This window comes from Urocampus carinirostris, chromosome 10, assembly GCF_059441175.1.
Source record: "Urocampus carinirostris isolate Australia breed hairy pipefish chromosome 10, RoL_Ucar_1.0, whole genome shotgun sequence".
NCBI lineage: Eukaryota > Metazoa > Chordata > Actinopteri > Syngnathiformes > Syngnathidae > Urocampus > Urocampus carinirostris.
In genome coordinates, this window is record NC_142358.1 from 30,004,264 (window position 1) to 30,024,636 (window position 20,373).

The 20,373-nt window shown below is 38.9% G+C and overlaps 1 protein-coding gene across 1 annotated transcript in view; it reads right to left on the bottom strand.

Moving 5' to 3' along the window:
- elna (elastin a) overlaps nt 1–14,557 on the bottom strand; it is a 77,119-nt gene extending 62,562 nt beyond the window's left edge. The window contains exon 1 of the mRNA XM_088346275.1: nt 14,445–14,557. Within this exon, the coding sequence (XP_088202401.1) occupies nt 14,445–14,520 (76 nt within the window). The 5' untranslated portion in view covers nt 14,521–14,557. The remainder of the gene's footprint in view (nt 1–14,444) is intronic.
- Nucleotides 14,558–20,373: the final 5,816 nt, after the last annotated feature.

Genomic DNA, 20,373 nt, shown 5'->3' on the forward strand with positions numbered 1-20,373 from the left:
AAAAATATCCGGACGTAAGTTAGATTTTGCATAGTATGCACTTTTTCCGAGTACAGGACATTACTGTAATGCTTCTTTCCGCCGCTACCAGTAAGTGGTGGCGCTGTGAGAGGTCACCCAGCATCCGCCCCGAAGAAGAAATCCGGCTTCCTCTTCCCAGTTCGTGTGTAAACATACTATACTGTATCACCATCACTCTAAGAACTTTGACATTTTTTTTGTTTAATATCAAATGCATACATTCAATATGGTCGGTGTAAAGTGTAAAGGAGAGGCGTGGCGTTTCTTTTGAAATGAAAGTGGAATAAGAAAGCTTAATGCGGTTGAGATAATGGTTGGACTGCTTTTTTTGTCCACTTTCTACCATGGGGGAGGAAGTCGCCTAACTCTTGAAGCTCATCTTCCAAAAGTAAATTAAACTTAACTTTATTTATCTTAATAGAAGATATTATTTTATTAAATGTTTAAATTTTAGTACAAACTGCTTATACAGGACTTAAACATATTTATATAAATCTTAAAGATACAAAATATAGAACTGGGGCATTAGCTCAGGAGGTAGAGCGCTCGTCTTGGAATGAAGAGATCGCAGGTTCGATTCCCGGCTCCTCTGTGTTATATGTCGAAGTGTCCTTGTGCAAGACACTGAATCCCTAATGCCCCCAATAAGCAGGTCGGCGCCTTGCATGGCTGCTATTGGTGTGTGAGTGTGTGTGTGAATGGGTAAGTGTGAAGCACATTGTAAAGCGCTTTGGGAGTTCATCATTGACTTGAAAAGCGCTATACAAATGCAGACCATTTACCATTTACTGAAGCAACTTACGAACAAATTCAACTCACAAATGATCGTCCGGAACGTATCCCGTACGAATTCTGAATCCTAATCTGACAAGTGGATAGTGAAATATCTCCGCAAATGGACAGCATGCACAGGCTTGACTCTTGCACCCTGAAACTATCAAGCATGTGACAACCCTACTCCTATCTTGTCTTTCCTTCCTTTGTCTGCTGGACAAGCGAGTGACAGTCTGAAGTATATGTAATGTCCAAAAAATGTTCACACTCATGTTATCGAAACACTCGAAAACCAGGGGACGCAATCGCCCTTTTTCGGGGAAGATGTTTTTGTAGTGTACTGAGCCTATTTTAGCCCCACTTGTGGTCATAACATAGTAATAACAGTAACAATGATAGTAACACATTGAGGTCTATTCCCTACTTAACAGGGTGAGATTGATGACTTGGGCAGAAGGCCTCCAATTGTTTTTAATTTTGGTTTCCATAGACTTGTGACACTATCAGCAAAGACTTCCAAAAGAGTTCAAGTCAACCTGTTTGTTGACCTAAGTGAGTTCCTCTTGATAGGAACGGCAGTGATGTGGCCAAAAAATATATTTGGTATCTGTAAAGAGTCTATATTATAAAAACTCGCTTGAATGTACTTGAGCTTCAGAGGGCATATCCAAGTTTTATTTTTGGGTTCCTTCAACTTTCTGTGTTAGGTATACGTGAGACTCTGAAACAAGGGACACCAACAAGGTTATACAAAAACGATTTCAAATTTCCTTATGAATTACATATGTTATCACCCATTTGGTGTCAAACTACTTATCGCGGATTGCCACTGCCATGATCACCGATGCGAGGCACCTGAGTCTGCTCCTTTGGCGCCAACTGCCTCGGACGCTGATTGGCTGCTTATCTCTTTTTAAACCCCCATCTTCCTGTCACCCGTTGTCAGTCCGTCGGTGAACCTCAGCTCACGCTAGGGAAGCCTTTTCGACGCTGACTTTCTCCTGTCCAGATTCCTATTTGATTCCTGGCTCCGACCCCTTTTCTGAACTTGATTACGTTTATGCTCCCTCGTCCCGGCCATCGATCTGATTTTCCCCGCTCTCGACACTGCCTTTGCTCGCCACGGAAATACCACTTCCGCGTCCGAGTAACCTGCTCCCCACGATCTAGGATCTACGGATCCTGTATTCTACCCTTTCTTCCTAATAAAACTCAGAGAAACGCACGCAAGTGAGTCCTGTCTTCGTTCTGGTCTTGACAGCCACATTACCATTGTAACCTATACATGTAACTAAATGTAATTAAACCGAATGTATAATAAATGTAACTACTCCTTTATGTAAAATAACTCTGAATGTATTCATTATTAAGTTACAAACATTGCAGTTGCCTTAAAAAATGTTACAAATATAGATTATGTTATAAACTAAATATGGCAATCTATTCTTGGATATTCTTTGGAAAATTCATTTCCCACTTCCTCTCTATGGCACTGATATGGAAACACTGCCGTGTAGTGACACTGAGCAGTCACTGGGGCATTGTTGGAAATGTAATTTTGCTCAAATCACCCTCTCAACCTATTTATTTTTAGATGCTCAGACATTTTAAGCCAGGGGTCACCAACCTTTTTGAAGCTTTGAGGTACTTTTTGTCGCTGACCGGCGCGAACGGCTACTGTTTTGATATTAAGTTTCTAGAAAAGCATCTTCTGTTATTACTATGTTACTTTGTTGTTACCAGGTTGTAATTATTAGTAGTTAAGTAAAACATTTAAACGTCATGTTAGCTGGAAATAAAATTACTAGAAAATTGAGGTTGGTTATTTTTAGAACCTGCCCCAGGGTACTGTTCTTAGGGGCTATCTGGTGCACACTTTAGAACCCGTTTTTCTCGCGGGCTACATAACATGAAGTTGCGGGCCACATTTTGCCCCTGGGCCATGAGTTTTATACATGTGCTTAGAGCCCTTTTCGAATTATTTTATGGCTGACTAACAATTTTTTTTTTGTGCCATCTCTAATCATTAAACCATTGCAAAAACATGTTAATAAGATATTAACAACATTGTAATGAGATATTAGTTGCTATTTTATGAATGAATTTTATGAATTATGACATTTTATGAATGAAAATCCACATTATAGGTCTTCCACTATTCTACTTTTACTGTCAATAACAGAAAAGTCGCTCTTAGCTTCAAAAAAGTTGGTGACCCTGGTGTAAACTGAATCTATGTTTTGAAAGAGCATCAGGGTGAGCTATGTACTCGAAAAAGCAAACATAAGGTGTCTTAATAAAAGTTTAGGGGCACATGAAGAAAGACTCTGGGTTTTTCCATCCAGTGTCAATTAAGTCTTATAAAAATTTCACTCAACCTTCAAGGGGATTAATTGCATTTTGAAATTTCACAACATGAAATACCAATGGTGCAAGGAAAAGATGTTGTCTCACTTGAGACAACTGCCTCGGATTCCCTGTCCCTATTTCAACCCACTCCTATCTGTCCCCTTTTGTCAGTACGTCTGGGAACCTCAGTTAACACTAGGCAAGCCTTTTTCGACCCTGACTCCCACCTGTTTTTTGCTACCGTCTGTTTTCTGGCTACGACCCGTTTTGATTCTGACTACGTCTGCTCTCCCGTCCCGGCTTAAAACCCATTTCTGACCCCGACCACGTTTTTTGCTCTCCTGTCCCGGCTATCAACCTGTTTTTCTGTCCTTGACACCGCCATCGCTCACTACGGAAGATCCACTTCGCGTTTGGATCACAATCCGAGTACGAGAGTGACTTGCTTCCCGCGTCCAGCGATCACCGGATTGTGGGCGCAGCCCTTCCTCTTTCCTTTTAATAAAACTTGTGAGAAACGTAACGCAATTGGGTCCTGTTTCCGTTCTGGTCCTGACGGTATTATGTTTCTTCGACTTCCAATAAGGAGGGGGGTAGAGAGATCTCTGCCCTTGAAATACATCTCGTGTTTATACAGTATATAAAAATCGAATCCAATATATCAATACTGTATTAAACGTTTAGGTAACTGAGTACAAATTGGTACGAATTTTGACAACATCAGTTAAGAGACAAACGTATGTTAACATTAGAAAGGGATGCAGATGCCGACAGTATTCTGTTGAAGTTTAAAATTGCAATGGCGGTGTTCAAATAAATCTGATCTTTTGGGTTACAGAGCAGTCACATTGGCAGATGTATGAGTTCTTTTTAATCAGATTTTTATCAACACACAATTGAAGCCTGGTTTAGATCTGAGGGTATACAATTTCATTTGTACTTTTTTATGTGTTTGTTGCCATTACTCACATCTGAACTTGGCCATACAAATTTTAAGCTGTCTCATTCGAACTTTGTTGTGCAATGCACCCTCTGATTGGAAAAAGTGGGGTTTTAATCATTACCATCTCATAGTTGGACGTGACAAAATACGTCATGGGTGAATTAATGAGAAAAAAAAAACGGGAATTTGTATTCCATTGAAATGCATTAAATTAGTTTGCTTGATTTGTAACGATTTTGAGAGTTGTTTATGTACGGAATATAGTGTTCCACGGAAGATTATTTTTGCACATTTTTAACAACAGCTTGATTTTGTCATAAGGAGATGCTGATGATTTGGTGTCAGAAAATGTTTTGTATATCTCTCAAAAAAATCAGTTATTGTACGAATATAATTATTCGTGTTTACTGTAAAAAGTCATTCCAGACTATCTGTCTGAACCCTGAAATATTTTTAACAGTAGTCATGGTGGCACGAAAATGTGGGGGCCAAAATGTTAACAGATTCTGGCTACTGCTGTAGAGACTTCAGCCAGCGGACATTAGCATTAAAGTCAAACTAAATGCTATTGGTAAAGTTGTCAGATCTAAAAGGGCCTACCCTGTACAGAACTAAGGCCAAAGGACATTAATGTCCATGGCAGCTCTTTTACAAACGGAAAGCCAAAATCGCTTAAGGCTTCTGAGCGAGCTCCTGACCACAGGGGTGAAGTCGGTAAACCACTAAAAGTCATCAAACTGACTTTGTAAATGCACTAGAAGAAAGTAAAGAATTTCTGATTTCCGATGTTTTTTCTGATTGAATCAACCTGATGAGCACTGTGGTCCCCGTGGTTCACTTGAATCCAATAACTCGTGGTCACCTCTCACATCTGCCAAAACACGATTGAGATGTGTATTCACAAGTCTTTATCAATAAAGCCTGAAGTATTGAAGTCTTTGGAATGAAGTTTTAGGAATTGACCAGAAGTCCTGAGCTAACATTGGAATCTTGTGCTTTTTATACAAAAGTAGTATTCTGTAAATCTCCATTAATTGGTTTGAAGGAACCAACGTAACTTCCATAAACTATGTCTCAATCATCTCATTCTAGAGAGGATCACGTTTCTTTTTTTTTGGTCTTGTTTTAGGTTATAAAAAGCTATTCTTCCCTTGTGATCGTTGTAACTTGAGAGTTTTCCAAAGTGTTCAAAATCATTTATTTTATCATGCCAAAGCGCATGAATATCTCCTAAAATGTGAGATTAACTGTAGTAACTCATTTTGGGGTTTAATAGTAGTACATGAATATAAAAAATGTCTCCGTATTTATGATTTAAAAACAGCAATTTCGTACAAAACAACTGTCAGGTTTCAAAACTGGCAATAGACGTTTTGACATGTAGACTGTAGAAGAAATGATATTTAATTAAGCATTAAGAAAACAATCTACTCCAATTTTTTGTAAAGGATTTTCGTGGAACCACATCGACTTGAAGCAATGGACATTCCAACTATTTGTCTGCTTGTTTTTGTGTTTGTTTGTTGCCTGTTTTTGTCAACTCTATGTTCCAGTCCAGTAGATGGCGGTGGTGCAAATACATTTCCAACAGAACCTAGGGAATTCACAAAATTTATTTTTTTGCACCTACACTAGAAAAATAAAATAAAAATATTTAAAATTGGAACCTGGGTTAGCTTCCCAGCCCATCCGAGATATAGAAAATGATCAGCTAAACATGTTTGTGGGATGAGCTAGGTTATCTTAGATGGTGTTGAATTTTATGTTAACAAATCCTGGTATGGTTTTTAACTTTTGTGTAAAAAATTACATTCTTACCACATTGGCAGAAACCTTTGCTTATTTTGAGGATATGTTTTTGTTGATGTAATATTTAACGTTGTTTCTTAAAAAAAAAAATCGGAAAATAACAAAATATCAGCAGATAGTAGATAACTTTGGCTATTTTAAGATATATTCTTAACTAAAGTTAGAATAAAATCTCCTTGATAAGACAATTTTTTTGTCACGGCTGCCATGGCGCCCAATCGGCCCCTCCTGTGTGGCACCAGCTGCGGCTCATTGACAGATTGGCTTTCCGTCTATTCAAGCTCAGTGCTCTCATTTTTCCTTTGTCAGTCCGTCAACGAACCTCTGCCCCGCAAGACGTGGGTTTTGACTCGGTCCTGTTTTCCATAGTATAGTGGTTATCACGCTCGCCTAACAAGGTGAACACATACTGGATTCCCTTTTACCAGCTCGGTGGCCTTGTGGGTAGGGCGCCCGCTCCGAGACTGGGAGGTCGCTGGTTCATGCCTAAGACTTACAACATTGGTACTCATTGCCTCCCTGCTTGGCGCTCGGCATTAAGGGTTTGAATTGGGTGGTTTGGTCACCTAATGACTCCCAACACAGCAGTTGGGTCTAAAATGGCGGCGCCCTGTTCGGCTGCGGCTACATCGGCACGCAACAGTTAAACTGTGCAGATCAGATGTATCGACATTTCGTTCTGTGTGCATGGGCACAAGAATGACAATAAAAGTAAATTCTCTTCTTCTTTTCTTTTCCTGTTGGTATTCCCTGTATTGTTCCCATTTATTTTTGTTCTGTTTAATATCCGTTTCCAGTTTTGTTCCCGTCTATTTTATTCCTGTTAATTATTCTCTCCAGTTTTCGTTCCCGTCTAGTTTGTCCTGTTTATTTTCGATATCCTGTTTCATTATCTATTCTGTCTGTCCCATCCTGTCCGGTATCGACCCCATCTGTCCTATATCAATTGGTATCGATCTCGTCAGCCACTGGCTTCCTATCATTTTACGCCAGACTGCTGCCTAACGTGCATGACTCCCCATTTCCCGTAAAATAAAAGGCTTGTGTGAGTAACGTCACGCGTTGGGTCCTGATCCTGTTCTGGTTCATGACAATTTTACTCATATTAACATGGATTTGAGAGGGAATATTCTACCACGGACATACATACTCTTCATCTTCATTAAATACGATATCTTTGTGTTGAAGATTACCCTAAAAATAAACATGTCTTGTACTGTACAAATAAAGTTTGTTAGCAGAATTGTTTAACATTTTTTCTTTTCAAATCAAGACAAAACAGATACTGTTTTGGTCCCAGTATTTTGTTGATAAGACAATCGACTTATTGATTAACCAATCGTTTCTCAGTTTTCCCGCCAGGTAGCATAAACTGTTTGGTCTTGTCGTTAGAAAATTCTCAGATGTGCCTTTAGCGCGATCATAACTCAAGCGAGTGCAAATGGTCTGAGCATGTGAAACAAGTCCAATGGGCTTCTAATAATGTTCATGTTTTTCAGTGATACTTGACCCTAGGACTAGGCTCGGTTATTTCTTCCACCCCCATTAGTTTTAGTGCACACACAGATGGAGTTGGTTTCACAACCATATGATGTTATGGGTGGATTTAATAAGGATTTTGAACAGATTTAGCCGATGCCTATAATTATTGGCCTTTGACCTGATGAGTAACACGTGCTGGAATGGAGAAAAAATACGTTTTTTATGGATGAATGGCTTTGTTTTAGAGGCAAACTATTTAATCTCTCTCCATCTGAAATGCCAGTCGGATGAGGACAAGCACTCAGAGAGCGCAAAACCCCATCTAGGAAGCTTTGTTTTCAGATAATCCCGACAATCCTGTTGGGAAAGGGAGGGACCACCATCATTCTGTGTGAAAATGCTTTATAATTGATGAGTTCCAAATTTAATGGTTCCGTTCTTGGCACATGTTTCATACCTCCACTGAGATACGTGAAAAACTGCTGGAATAACACATTTGTTCAATACATTGTTAGGAGTAACGCATTCCTAGAACACAATTACTTTTCTTGGTAGTGAGGACTGTAACGTGTTATTAAATATTTCGTAACTCAACTGTTGATACAGCATGGTGCGTCACTCTACTAATTTTAAACATGGAGAACCCTTTTTTTTGTAAAATTATCACCCAAGCATTCCCCAGGTTTAAGAGCAGATCATTAATTGTGATGTCCTCTTCTTTTTGAGGGTTACTCCCTCCCTCAAGACGCATTATACTGTCCTCAATCCGCCAGCAGAACAAATCTGATTGCGACACCTACAAAGGGTGTTCATGTTGATATCAACCTACAAAATACGACTGAATACAGTAACGGTGGCCCAATCTCAAGCACAGAGTACAAGAGAGCGTAATTTCTCCCTACTGAAATTCAGATATTCTCCCGACCGTATATAGTATAAAATTCAACGTGAGCATCTACATTAATTCGTAACTAGATACAGTTAGTTTCTGTCAAGAACTGGAACAGGATCAGGACCCAAATGCGTTTCTCACACAAGCCTTTTATTTTACGGGAAATGGGGAGCCATGCACGTTGGGCGGCAGTCTGGCGTGGAATGATAGGAAGCCAGAGGCCGACAAGATCGATACCAATTGCCCGAGCAGATATCGGACCGATAGGGTCGATACTGGACAGGGCGGGACGGACAGGATTGATATCAAAATAGGATACCAAAATTAAACAGGACAAACTAGAAACCGATATCAGACAACGAGACTGTCAGGATTGATGTCAAAACAGGATATCGAAATTAAACAGGACAAACTAGACGGGAAGGAAACTGGAAACCGATATTAAACACGACAAAATAAACGGGAACAATACAGGACAGAAAATACCAACAGGAAACCCACGTCAGGCAGAGGTTCGTTGACGGACTGACAAAGGAAGAGTGAGCGCACTGAGCTTAAATACGGGCGGGGCCAGTTCGGCGCCATGGCAACCGTGACACTTTCAGAGTAACACACTACTTTTGAGTGCCAGTAATTTGGGTAGTAACAAAAATATTTTTTAAATGAAGTAACTCGTAACTGTAACTAATTACTCTTCTCAGTAACACACCCAACACTGGTGTTATAAATAATAAAAGAAGCACAATTTGTTTCTGACATTTGTGTACTTAGTTTGGATGACTATATTTTAGTGCTGGGCTGACATAGACAAATAGCTCAAGCAAATCAGAGCGGTGTAAAAAGGGATGAAAAGTAAACTCACGGCCTGAGTGAGAGTGGGAGGAAAGGCATGCAAACACAATGTCTTTCTCTGTCTGAACTAGATAAGCTCCAAAGTCAAACGCCTCTTGAAATAAACCCCTTTAAAAACACATGTTTTGTCTCCGCGTTGGTTATAGATTAATCTGATTCTTCTCTGTAAACTTAAGAAATTCAAAATGTCATCAAGACACATGAATAATCTGTCTGTGTCCATCTGCTTGAGAGTGCAGGACATCTCGACCACGTGTTTTATCTACACACATGGTCTAAATACACTGTCTGCATATGTGTCTGTCTGAGGTAGATCCCCATAATGGAGTTGAGTTTATAAAGAAAATGTGGATTTAAACAAGAATATTGGCAACTTCTCAAGAGAGTGCCACGCATAGGACAGCATGTGGAACAGCTGTCGCTTCTGTTTAACTTCAAAACGGTGATTAAACAGTCAATGAGCCGGTTGGTAGTTGCGATACTGAGAGCTTGAACAGCATTAGGACACAGCAGCCTTCATGAGTTGGTTTTTTTCTTTTTCTTTTTCTAAAATGAGACTTTTAAGGACAGTTGCACACGCAAATAATATCACACACAATTCAGCTTTGAATAATATAACTATGACTAAATAGATTGTGTGTGCGTAGTGTGAATATGAGTGTGAATGGTTGTTTGTCCCTCAATAGACAAGATCATTGGTTCTCAACCAGGGGTACCTGTACCCCCGGGGTACCCGAAGGCGCTCTAAGGGATAGGCCAGCTCTTAAATGAAATCACAAAGAAGCATTTGTATTAATATTGTTTAAAAGTAATCAAATGATGATGTTATTTCACGATAATATATGCTATACATAGGATGAAAGGCAATTTATTCTAAAATGTTCTTCAAAATACATCTATTTTTCAATGCTGCAGCGAGGCTTTTAACTAAGACGAGAAAGTTTGATCACATTACCCCGATTTTAGCTAACCTGCATTGGCTCCCTGTTATCTTGAGATGTGATTTTAAGGTTTTGTGGGTAGTATACAAAATCATGCATGGACTTGCTCCCTCATATCTTTCAGAATTAATTTCCCATAATGTTCCGGTCCGGAGCCTTCGCTCTGAAAATGCTGGTCTACGAGTGAACCCAAGAGCCAAGAAGAGATCCACAAGTTCGAGAGCGTTCTCCATTTGGGCCCCAGTGCTGTGGAATGCTCTTCCCCCTGAGATTCGATCTGCAACCTCAGTGGAAATGTTTAAATCTAAGCTTAAAATACACTTCTATTCTTGAAGCATATGATTATGTTGACAATATCTGTGTATTATTTGTTATTGCAACATCCATTGCAGCCTGGTCATCCTGGAAGGGGGGATTACCTCATGTGCAGTCCCTTCTCAGGGTTTCTTTATTTTCCTCATGAGGTGTTTGAGTTTTTCCTTGCCCTCATGTAGGTTTTAGATCAGGGGATGGTGTGATAACAGTCTGTGGTTTGCAATAATCTGTGGTCTGTGCAGACTCTTTGTAATAAAGGGCTACACAAATAAACATGACTTGACTTGACTTAACTTAATGGTGATATTAATTATATACAGACACTGCATAAAAGAAGAGTTTGCTCATTTTAAGTTCTATTTTTCTTATTTCATAATATGTAAAATAAATAAGTGTATTTTCTAATATAATGTTTTTTTTCTCTAAATAATGACTCTGATGGAGAAAATATATGCAAGTATATTTTTTTCATATTTTTATACGTCTATCTTTTCTTCTTGGAAAAAGAGAAGATGTTCCACATTTAAGATTTTTGATTTTTTGTATTCCAATTCATTTGAAACTTTTATACTATTATAATGCTTTTTTAATGATTACCCTATCGGAGAAAATAAGGAATTTTAACTGTTATTTTTTTTGTATATAACGATAAGTGGAATTTTTCCCTCTTGGAGAAAAAATATTTTGTACATCTAAAGTTGTATTTTTCCTTTTTCAATACATACACTTTTTTTCATAATACACTGATTTTTTTTAATGATTGCCCTATTGGTAAAATACCAGTAATATTCTTGTATCACGATAGGTGTGATTTATTTTACATTGTGTCAATTTTTATGCCAAAACATTTACTTATAATGATTTCTTTTTTTGGGCCACACTTACCTTTAATTCACAAAATTCTGAATGCAAAAAAAAAACCCACAAAAGATACCCAGTTTAATAAATTTCAATTTATTTCCAAAGTTGTATTAGTATTGTTTATTTATACATACATTAGCATTGTTTTTTTTTTTTTTTTTTTTTTTTTTTTGGGTTAAAATCCTTCCCCAAGAATAAATTAGTAAATAAACGTCCGGGCCACATGATGTCATGAATGCAGATGATGTCAACAGTGACATATTCCAGTGTTCCGTGACAATGAGCAGCTGTACCAAGATTTAAAAGATGGATGATTGGTTTTATAAGAGGTAATGCCCCAATTTTATTTTATAATGCAATAAGCAATAAAGAATCTCAAAGTGGAGGTAACTTCGAATGATTTCCCAATAACATCATGTTGTGGAGGTCTATACTAGTCATAGCACCGCATTTTATGTTTGTAGAATCTGAGTTTACCTAGTTTTCTTCTTGAAAATCTTGTTTTGACTTGGCGCAATGTCTAGGAACTCAAATTCTTCTATACTCTCTATCAAAACAGGCAATATCTCTAATACAACTCATTTGATTTTGCAGATGGATCAAATAGGGACATCATGCAATAAATTGACTATAAAAGTTGGGATTATTAAGTCATGAGAGAACAAGAAGTGCTGACATATAAAACATGTTCCTGATCACAAACCATTTAATCCTCTATCAGGCTTGAAGTAAACAGTGTGACACACTTTTGCAAGCATGCAGAGATAATTTCTTTATTAGAGTGTTGAGCCAGGGTTTTGGATTGCTGTCCAAGTTATTTTCCTGGAAATTGGAAATCAGAGCATACTTTGAGAGGAGAAACTTTTATAGCCACATGAACCCATGACATCTTACTCCAAACTGGAGAAGATAAAGTAAACTAACCAAAAAATGGTTAATTTTGTAGGTTAGTGACTCTCAACCAGTTTGCCCCGGCTCGTCATGATTACGATGGTAATCACCTGTGACCGCTCTTTTGGCGCCAACCGCTGCCGGCTCTGATTGGCTCCTTGTCCCTACTTAAACCTCGTCCCGTCAATTCCCTGTTGTCAGTCCGTCTGTGAACCTTTTTTTTACCCTGACTCCCGCCTGTCCCGTTTTTGCTCCCGTTTGTCTCCGGCTATGACCTGTTTTGATCCCAACCACGTCTGCTCTCCCGTCCCGACTTACGACACATTTTTGATCCCGACTACGTCTACTCTCCCATCCTGGCTTACGACTCGTTTCCGACCCCAACCATGCTTTTGCTCTCCCTGTCCCAGCTACCGACCTGTTTTTCCGTCCCTGATACAGCCATCGCTCGCTACGGAAAATCCACTTCCATATTCGTATCACAATCCGAGTGCAAGAACGACTTCCTTCCCGCGTCCAGCGAGCATCGGATCGCGGGCGCTACCCTTCCTCTTTCTTTCAATAAAATTGTGAGAAAACGTTACGCGATTGGGTCTACCCTGTGTACTGGTCGTGACTCGGCTAAATGGAGCTCCCTGATTAATTTCCCACAGAAAAAATATCTTTCACTTTATCACTATTAAACATACCTTACTTCACTATGAAAAAAATAATTAAATATACTTACATAATAATATATAAATAAAATTGAATCTCATTTACCTAGCAAGAAATGAGTGTGTTTTATGCAAAGCAAAGAAAAGGCCAGGAGCTCACTGACCTCCTTTTTATTAACGCTCCGTATTAGGATATACTGCCAAGAACTGTGTTGGACCAAACACGTTACATAGGAACGCGTTCCTGGATTGCAATTTACGTTACTCGGTAATGAGTACTGATCATGTTATTAGTAACATTTGTAACGCTACTATTATTACAACATGGTTCTGCTACTACGTTATCCCACTACTCATAAAATGTAGCTCATGCTTCACAATGTCCTCTGATAGCAGAATACTCCTGCATCTCTCACTGAGAAGTTTCAACTCTAGATCGGCTAGCAACAGGGGTGGGCGTAAATAAAATGAAATGAAATGAAATTATCTGCATTTATATAGCGCTTTTCAAGTCAATGACTTCCCAAAGCGCTTTACAGTGTGCTTCACATTTCCCAATAGCGGGCTTGTATTGCAGCCATGTAAGACGCTAACCTGCTTATTGGGGGTATTAGGGGTTCAGTGTCTTAACCAAGGACACTTCGACATGTAACACGGGCAAGCCGGGATTCGAACTGGGATCGATACGAGCGCTCTACCTCCTGAGCTACTGCCGCCCCCAAATATTTCTACATAGAGAGTTCAACTGAATTGGGTAATGATGGCGCTGTCTCTAGCACAGAGTATGAGAAGCTTAATTTCGCCATCATGTAGATCTTCTCGCTACCAAATACATTCACATCCAAGCTGAATTTATAACTATAATATAGATTATCTAAATCAGGGGGGTCAGCTTATATGTACAAATTTGGTTGTGTGTCACCAGCAGTTAATGGTAGGCAATGCTTGGGGAAGGACAGTTGGCTTGTACAGGAACAAGAAACCACCAGAAAATCAATGTGGCAAATGTAAGCAGAGAATTTACGGTAAACGATTTAGGTCTTTTTATTTGTAAAATTATTTTCGCAATACATCTTGGACAGTACCCAGAATTTGAGAATACTGTACGATCTCCAAGCTGATTGGAGCCCAGGGACAAAATTGATAAGGAGTGTCTCGACGAAGTGTTCATTCGCAAGCTCTCAAGATTGCACAAGTGTGAAGATATGAAAGACTTACTGCGTTCACAGGTTGGTGTATACGTTTTATTTTATTGATTTTATTATGCGGCTACCTCAAAGGAATCTTAGCTTCGATTCGGGTCCATACGGTAGTTTGTTACCAGATAGTTATTTTTGGAGTCAATAATCTGGGGGAGTAACTGAGTATAGTAACTCTAACGTTACTATTTTGCAATGACACATCCGACACTAGCCAAGAATGAAAAGATTTACAAAAAAATGGGGTTCTCATTCAAAATTACAGAACATAATACAAAAATATCAGCAATATAATATAACATTAATGATGAAATAACAAAATTAGAAATTAAACAATCTCACATTTAAATTTGTTACCTCCTGAAAACAGAAGTAAAACTTGGCATGAAAAAATGCCAACATCTCAAGGTTTTGCACCTGCTACTTAAGCACTTTTGTTGACCTGCAACACATGCTTACCTCCCTGCAGAGTGGGCTGAATCGCTGCTACGAAGAAGAGTCCAAGGAGGAGTAGCTGAACCTTTCCCTTAGCCATCTCGCTCCCGAATGCACCACCCCTCTCCAGATGAGCTGGTTTTATTCTCCACTACCTAATTGACACGAGGCGAGCAACGGTGAGGGCGGGAAAAAGGGAGAACAGTACAGGATTTGAAAAAAAAACCAACAACTTCATTTACAATGAATCGCTTTGGTCCCCCCCTCCTCTTCCCACTTTTCTGTTGTTGCTGTTTTTATTCTGGTCACTGTTGCCAACAGCACTAGTGCTGTTGCCAGAAAGGACAGGGGGGCGTAGAAGTAGAGGAGACAGAAAGAGACGCATTTTGTGGGAGAGAGCAAGTCCCCCATCAAGAAGGAATTGAGCTTTTTGCCAAACACTTGCTTGGCTACAGAGCATACTTATCTGAGAACGTCAGCTACAAGACTGAGAGAAGCAACGCCGCTTGACAATTATATTTCGCACTATAAGACGCACCCCCCAAAAATGGTCTTCTATTATATATTTAAAGTGCACTGGAAAATAAGCCGCATAGATTTAAAGTTTCAGTAAGTTCTATCGTAAATTTTTGCTATGCATCAGTACTTTATATTAGTGCAATGATAGATCAGTCAAAGAACGTCGCTGATCAAATTCCCAAAACATCGGACTCCAAGTTGCTACCACCAGACCGCTAGTGATACACTTAACGTATGAAAAGGCAGTAGATCACGGATGTCAAACTTGGTGTAAAGAATGGCAACCTTTGTTTTTCAGAATTGTGGTTTATCATTCAGCCTACATTAATAATCTATCCCGCATATTTTAATCACGGATGATTAAGAATATTTTTCCAACACAACACATTTATTCACAAACAGTGGGAAAGAAAGATTTTAATGTTTAGAATTGAATGTGTTTACTGTTTTTTTTAAGAGTTGAGTGATTGCAGTTTTACACCTGAACCAACTCAAAAATGAAATGAAATGAAATGATCTGCATTTATATAGCGCTTTTCAAGTCAATGACTTCCCAAAGCGCTTTACAATGTGCTCCACATTTCCCAATAGCGGCCTTGCAGCCATGTAAGGCGCTAACCTGCTTATTGGGGGTATTAGGGGTTCAGTGTCTTACCCAAGGACACTTCGACATGTAACACGGACGAGCCGTGATTCGAACTGGGATCCCTTGATCCCAAGACGAGCGCTCTACCTCCTGAGCTACTGCCGCCCCTGACATCGCTATACAAACTTAACATTGTCCTACAGTGGCTGGAGAGAGCATTTGGCTCGCATTCATATAAGAAATCGTAACTTTTCATCAAAATAACCCAGAGTTATAAACTAGAGTACTTTTTTTTTTTTTACATACTCGGAAATGTATAGAGGTACGTATTAAATCATCTAATAACTGGCTGGATCAGGCCGTATGTTTGACATGCCTGCATTCGATTTCATCTCATTATCACACTATTTTTACAGTGCCAGAAACCAATCTTAGAGAATGAAAAAAAGAGAAGGTCGATAGAAAGAGATAAATAAAAGAGAGAGAGATAAATCAAAGCATGACAAGGGAAACAAATCTCTGGTGTATATGATAATGACTTTGCGTTCTTCCATGTCTTTCAGGATGACTTCCTGTTTTCTCCACTCTCTAACATCCATTTCTGGCACAGAGTAAATTAAGGTGATAATGAGATAAAATTGAATGCCTTTTCATACATCATCTGTACCACCCGTGGTCTAATGGTTAAGTATCGCCGCTCTTATCAATGTGTCCCGGATTCGATTTCCGTTGCATATGAATTTGTGAATATGCATATGTATTTGTGTGAATTTGGTCAGCGATGTTTATCGATTGATCAATCATTGCAAAAATACCGTAAAACCTCGCGTCGTAAGGTAGACGTTTGAAAACTGAATGCAATTCCAACCTTACAGTACATAAGGCGCACTTGGCTGTAAGGCGCACCTTTGAATTTCTGGCCAATTTGCGGTTAATAGTACGCCTCATAGTCTGAAAAATATTTTTATTGCGTTTTCAGATGCTTGGATTGGTCACATTAGCATTTGTTACGAGAGAAATGTAACTAAAAACAAGAGCTCATGAAGTCACCTTCAAAGCTTGGAAGCAGTAATCAAGGAGGCATATGTGAAAGGTCCTCGTGAAGGTGGTGAGGACACTGTTGGCATCCGACACAGATGGCAACTGTCAGCCCGGCAACAAGAATCAGAAGTTGGATCTGCAGAGCTTAGGTCCACAGGGATATTTACGGGACTCGAGGGACAGTCTGACAACACAGGAGAGCATAAACACATTGTGCCTGTGAATCATTTCGAAGGAACCGTGTGCTGCCAGAACATGATGACCCGCGAAGGGATCAGGAGCCACCGGGATCACTGAAACCAACCAAGGGAATGATTTGGAGCTTTAAGTTGGCTATAGGAAGAAAATTGTTTACAATCATACCCACGTTTAAGCCTCTTGATTGCCTTAGGGGGATTCATGGTTCGTTACACATTCCATTTCTTGCCAGAGGGTGCTGTATTTGGAATGGAACTTAATGGAAATTTTCTCAAGACTCATTTAATAATCTGTGTATTCAGGCTTCCAAAAAACTGATGTGATTTTCCACCCTCAATTGCAAAAAAACAGAGATTCTCGTTTTATCCGATTCAATTAACCCACCAAACACTGTAAAGACAAGCTTTAAATATCTAGCTAGTTCATATTGTCAAACAAAGGTTAGCTGTAGTAACTGCATTCAAATAGAATTGGTCATACCATGACTTGTTTTTGGTTTTGTTCTGTAGTGTTCATTTTGCAAACATAGTGTTTGTTGTCGCATGTGGCAATTTTAATCCATAAACCATTTTACACAAGATGTTCTCAAAAATCTATGTTTTTTTCTTCCTTTGTATTCTCTAGCTAACTTCAGATCAAGCAAGTTAGGTTCCCCGGTTAAAACTAAAACACAAAAACCCTGATTTAGTGTGCTTGATAGATACAACTTGAAAAAAAGTCCCTTATTTCCTTTAAAGGAGAAATATCCTGGCATTTTCAGCCCTTTTCAATGAACTACAGACATTTAATGATTACATTTTACTTTTTGCACAATGGCAATGTATTTTCTTATAAAAGTTATTTGGATAGAAAGGATTATCATCATGAAATCGGATGCCCTGTTCTCGAAAAAAAACATGCGTCTCACAAGATAAACACCTGCTGCATCCAAAACCAGTTGGAACTTTCAAATATTTAAAGAAAACACTGTGTCTGATGTCCCCCCTCTGGTTATATTTCAGATGGTTGACATCAAAACATTTCTTTAATTTTATCACTACACTGTGAGCATAGCTGAGAACAAAAAATGGTAGTGAAGTGTCTTTACAATTGTGCCTACCAAAATAAGTACTGGGACCTTTTATTAGATGGAGTGTGCTGGAATTGTCACAGACATTGAAGAAAATACTATTATACTTTTTTTAATAAGGAATTTGCATTTAAAAATAACCAAAATAATTGATTTGGCGATTTGTATTTTTTTTAAAATTTTGTGGTATGTGTTCAAAAAAAAAGGGCAGCACGGCGGCGCAGTGGCTAGCGCGTGTGCGGCACAGTTCTGAGGTCATGAGATCGAACCTCCTGTGTGGAGTTAGATAGATAGATAGATAGATAGATAGATAGATAGATAGATAGATAGATAGATAGATAGATAGATAGATAGATAGATAGATAGATAGATAGATAGATAGATAGATAGATAGATAGATAGATAGATAGATAGATAGATAGATAGATAGATAGATAGATAGATAGATAGATAGATAGATAGATAGATAGATAGATAGATAGATAGATAGATAGATAGATAGATAGATAGATAGATAGATAGATAGATAGATACTTTATTCATCCCCGCAGGAAAATTCACACTTCCAGCAGCATCCCTGCGCTGGAGAACAAAACAATAATAAAGCAAAAATAATACAATACACAATACCCAATGTGACATGTTAATACCTAATGTAGCATGTTATATAGATAGTGCTACACAGAATACACACTGCAATGAAAATACGGTGATATGCAATGTTGGGGGTGTGGTTTAATGTGGGCCTTTACTCCGCCGGGTGGAGTTAAAGAGCCTCATGGCATGAGGAAGAAAATATCTCCTCAGTCTGTCCGTGGTACAAGACTGTGACAGCAGAGTTTGTATGTTCTCCCTGTGCTTGTGTGGGTTTCCTCCGGGCACTCCGGTTTCCTCCCACATTCCAAAAACATGCATGTTAAGTTAATTGGCCGATCCAAATTGTTCCTAGGTGTGAATGAGCGAGTGAGTTGTCTGTCTCTGTGTGCCCTACAACTGGTTGGCAACCAGATCAGGGTGTCCCCTGCCCACTGCCCGGAGATAGCTCGGATGGGCTCCCGTACCCCCGCGTCCCTACTGAGGATAAGCGGTGCAGATAATGGATGGATGGATGTTCAAAAGAAAGCGTTTCGACACGTGTGTCTTAAACTAAAGATGGAGTGACTGACTCCAGATGGTGTTCATCAATGAGGTGAAAAAACGTTAGTTTGTAGTCCATACTAAGGCTTTAGATATAAAGATATTGGTCATGAAATATTAAAAAACAAGTTCCATTCCAAGTTGTCTTGAATTTTTTTCACTTTCCTTTCAGAGTTGAAGAAAAAAATGCATGACCTTTATATACATGTCACACCAAATATGTCACAGTTACAATTAAACTAGCAAACTCCTGATATACTGGTACACCAAAATGATGAATGTTTAAGTCATGCAATCATGTCGGGCAAAATTAAAATGCTTCTTCCAAAATTACACATTCATTCCAAGATTTCAAGGTCATGTGCACTTGCTACAGCAGCTGTAGTTCGTAGCAGGACATTAGCGGAGTCGTTCCAAACAACACGTAAGAATCAAAATCCTTGCATTACTCAGGAAATACTTCAGCGATGACAAGAATGCCAGTGCCCATATTTTATCATCGTTCTGGATCTTAAAATAGAAGAAACAGAGCAGAGGTACATTAAAATCGCAAATGCCGCAGACAAAAGTTATTACTCCAACTGACACAAATCGGACAGAGCTGAATGTTGCACGAAAGCTAATGGGATGTGCTTTCCAAGAAACACAGTACTCGTCATAGTAGTGGCATCTGCTGTAAGTGTTCATACTTCCTCATGCTGATCTACGTAAAGTTGGGCCAAAACTAGGATCTTCAGACTAAATAAAGCATGTTGTACTTGATTATGAGGTGAGAACTCATGTAGTAGTTAATCTCTAGAAGAAACCAAATCCGTTTGAGTTCATTTCTTTGAGTGTCTGATGATTTTGTTTTGAATTGTAATCTAGAGCTTTTATCTAGAAATGAAGCTACACTAGCTTCACATTGACGGATTAACCTCTTATGAACTCAAAAACAGAGTCAGAGCATTTTTGTTGTTTCCTTTTGTGCCTGAAAAATGTGTGCTTACTTTTTTAACTTAATCTGTAACCCTATTGTGGGCCGCAGGATGATAGTTTAAGGCCCCCACCTTCATATGAAAGTTAAAGGGACAGGGTGTATCATTTGACTAGTAGATGTCGCTGTATTCTCTTGTGCAACCGAAAACGAGTGCTACAAATCAGAAGGAAGAATACAAACTTTAGAGACTCAGAGTGACCCGTAAGGCACAATATTTGTTTTATTTTTTTGCCCAGTCTTTTGCCAGGTTTTTGTTTTTTCAGGTACCTGTAGGAACAAGATGGCTGATCATGATGTCAGCCCCGTCGTGGTATGTAAAATAAATACTAACTTCTTGACTACAAGTAGTAAACATAAATGCATATTTGTATGATAGTTCATGTATACTGTATTTTGTAATTATGTGAATCAATATGCTTTTTTT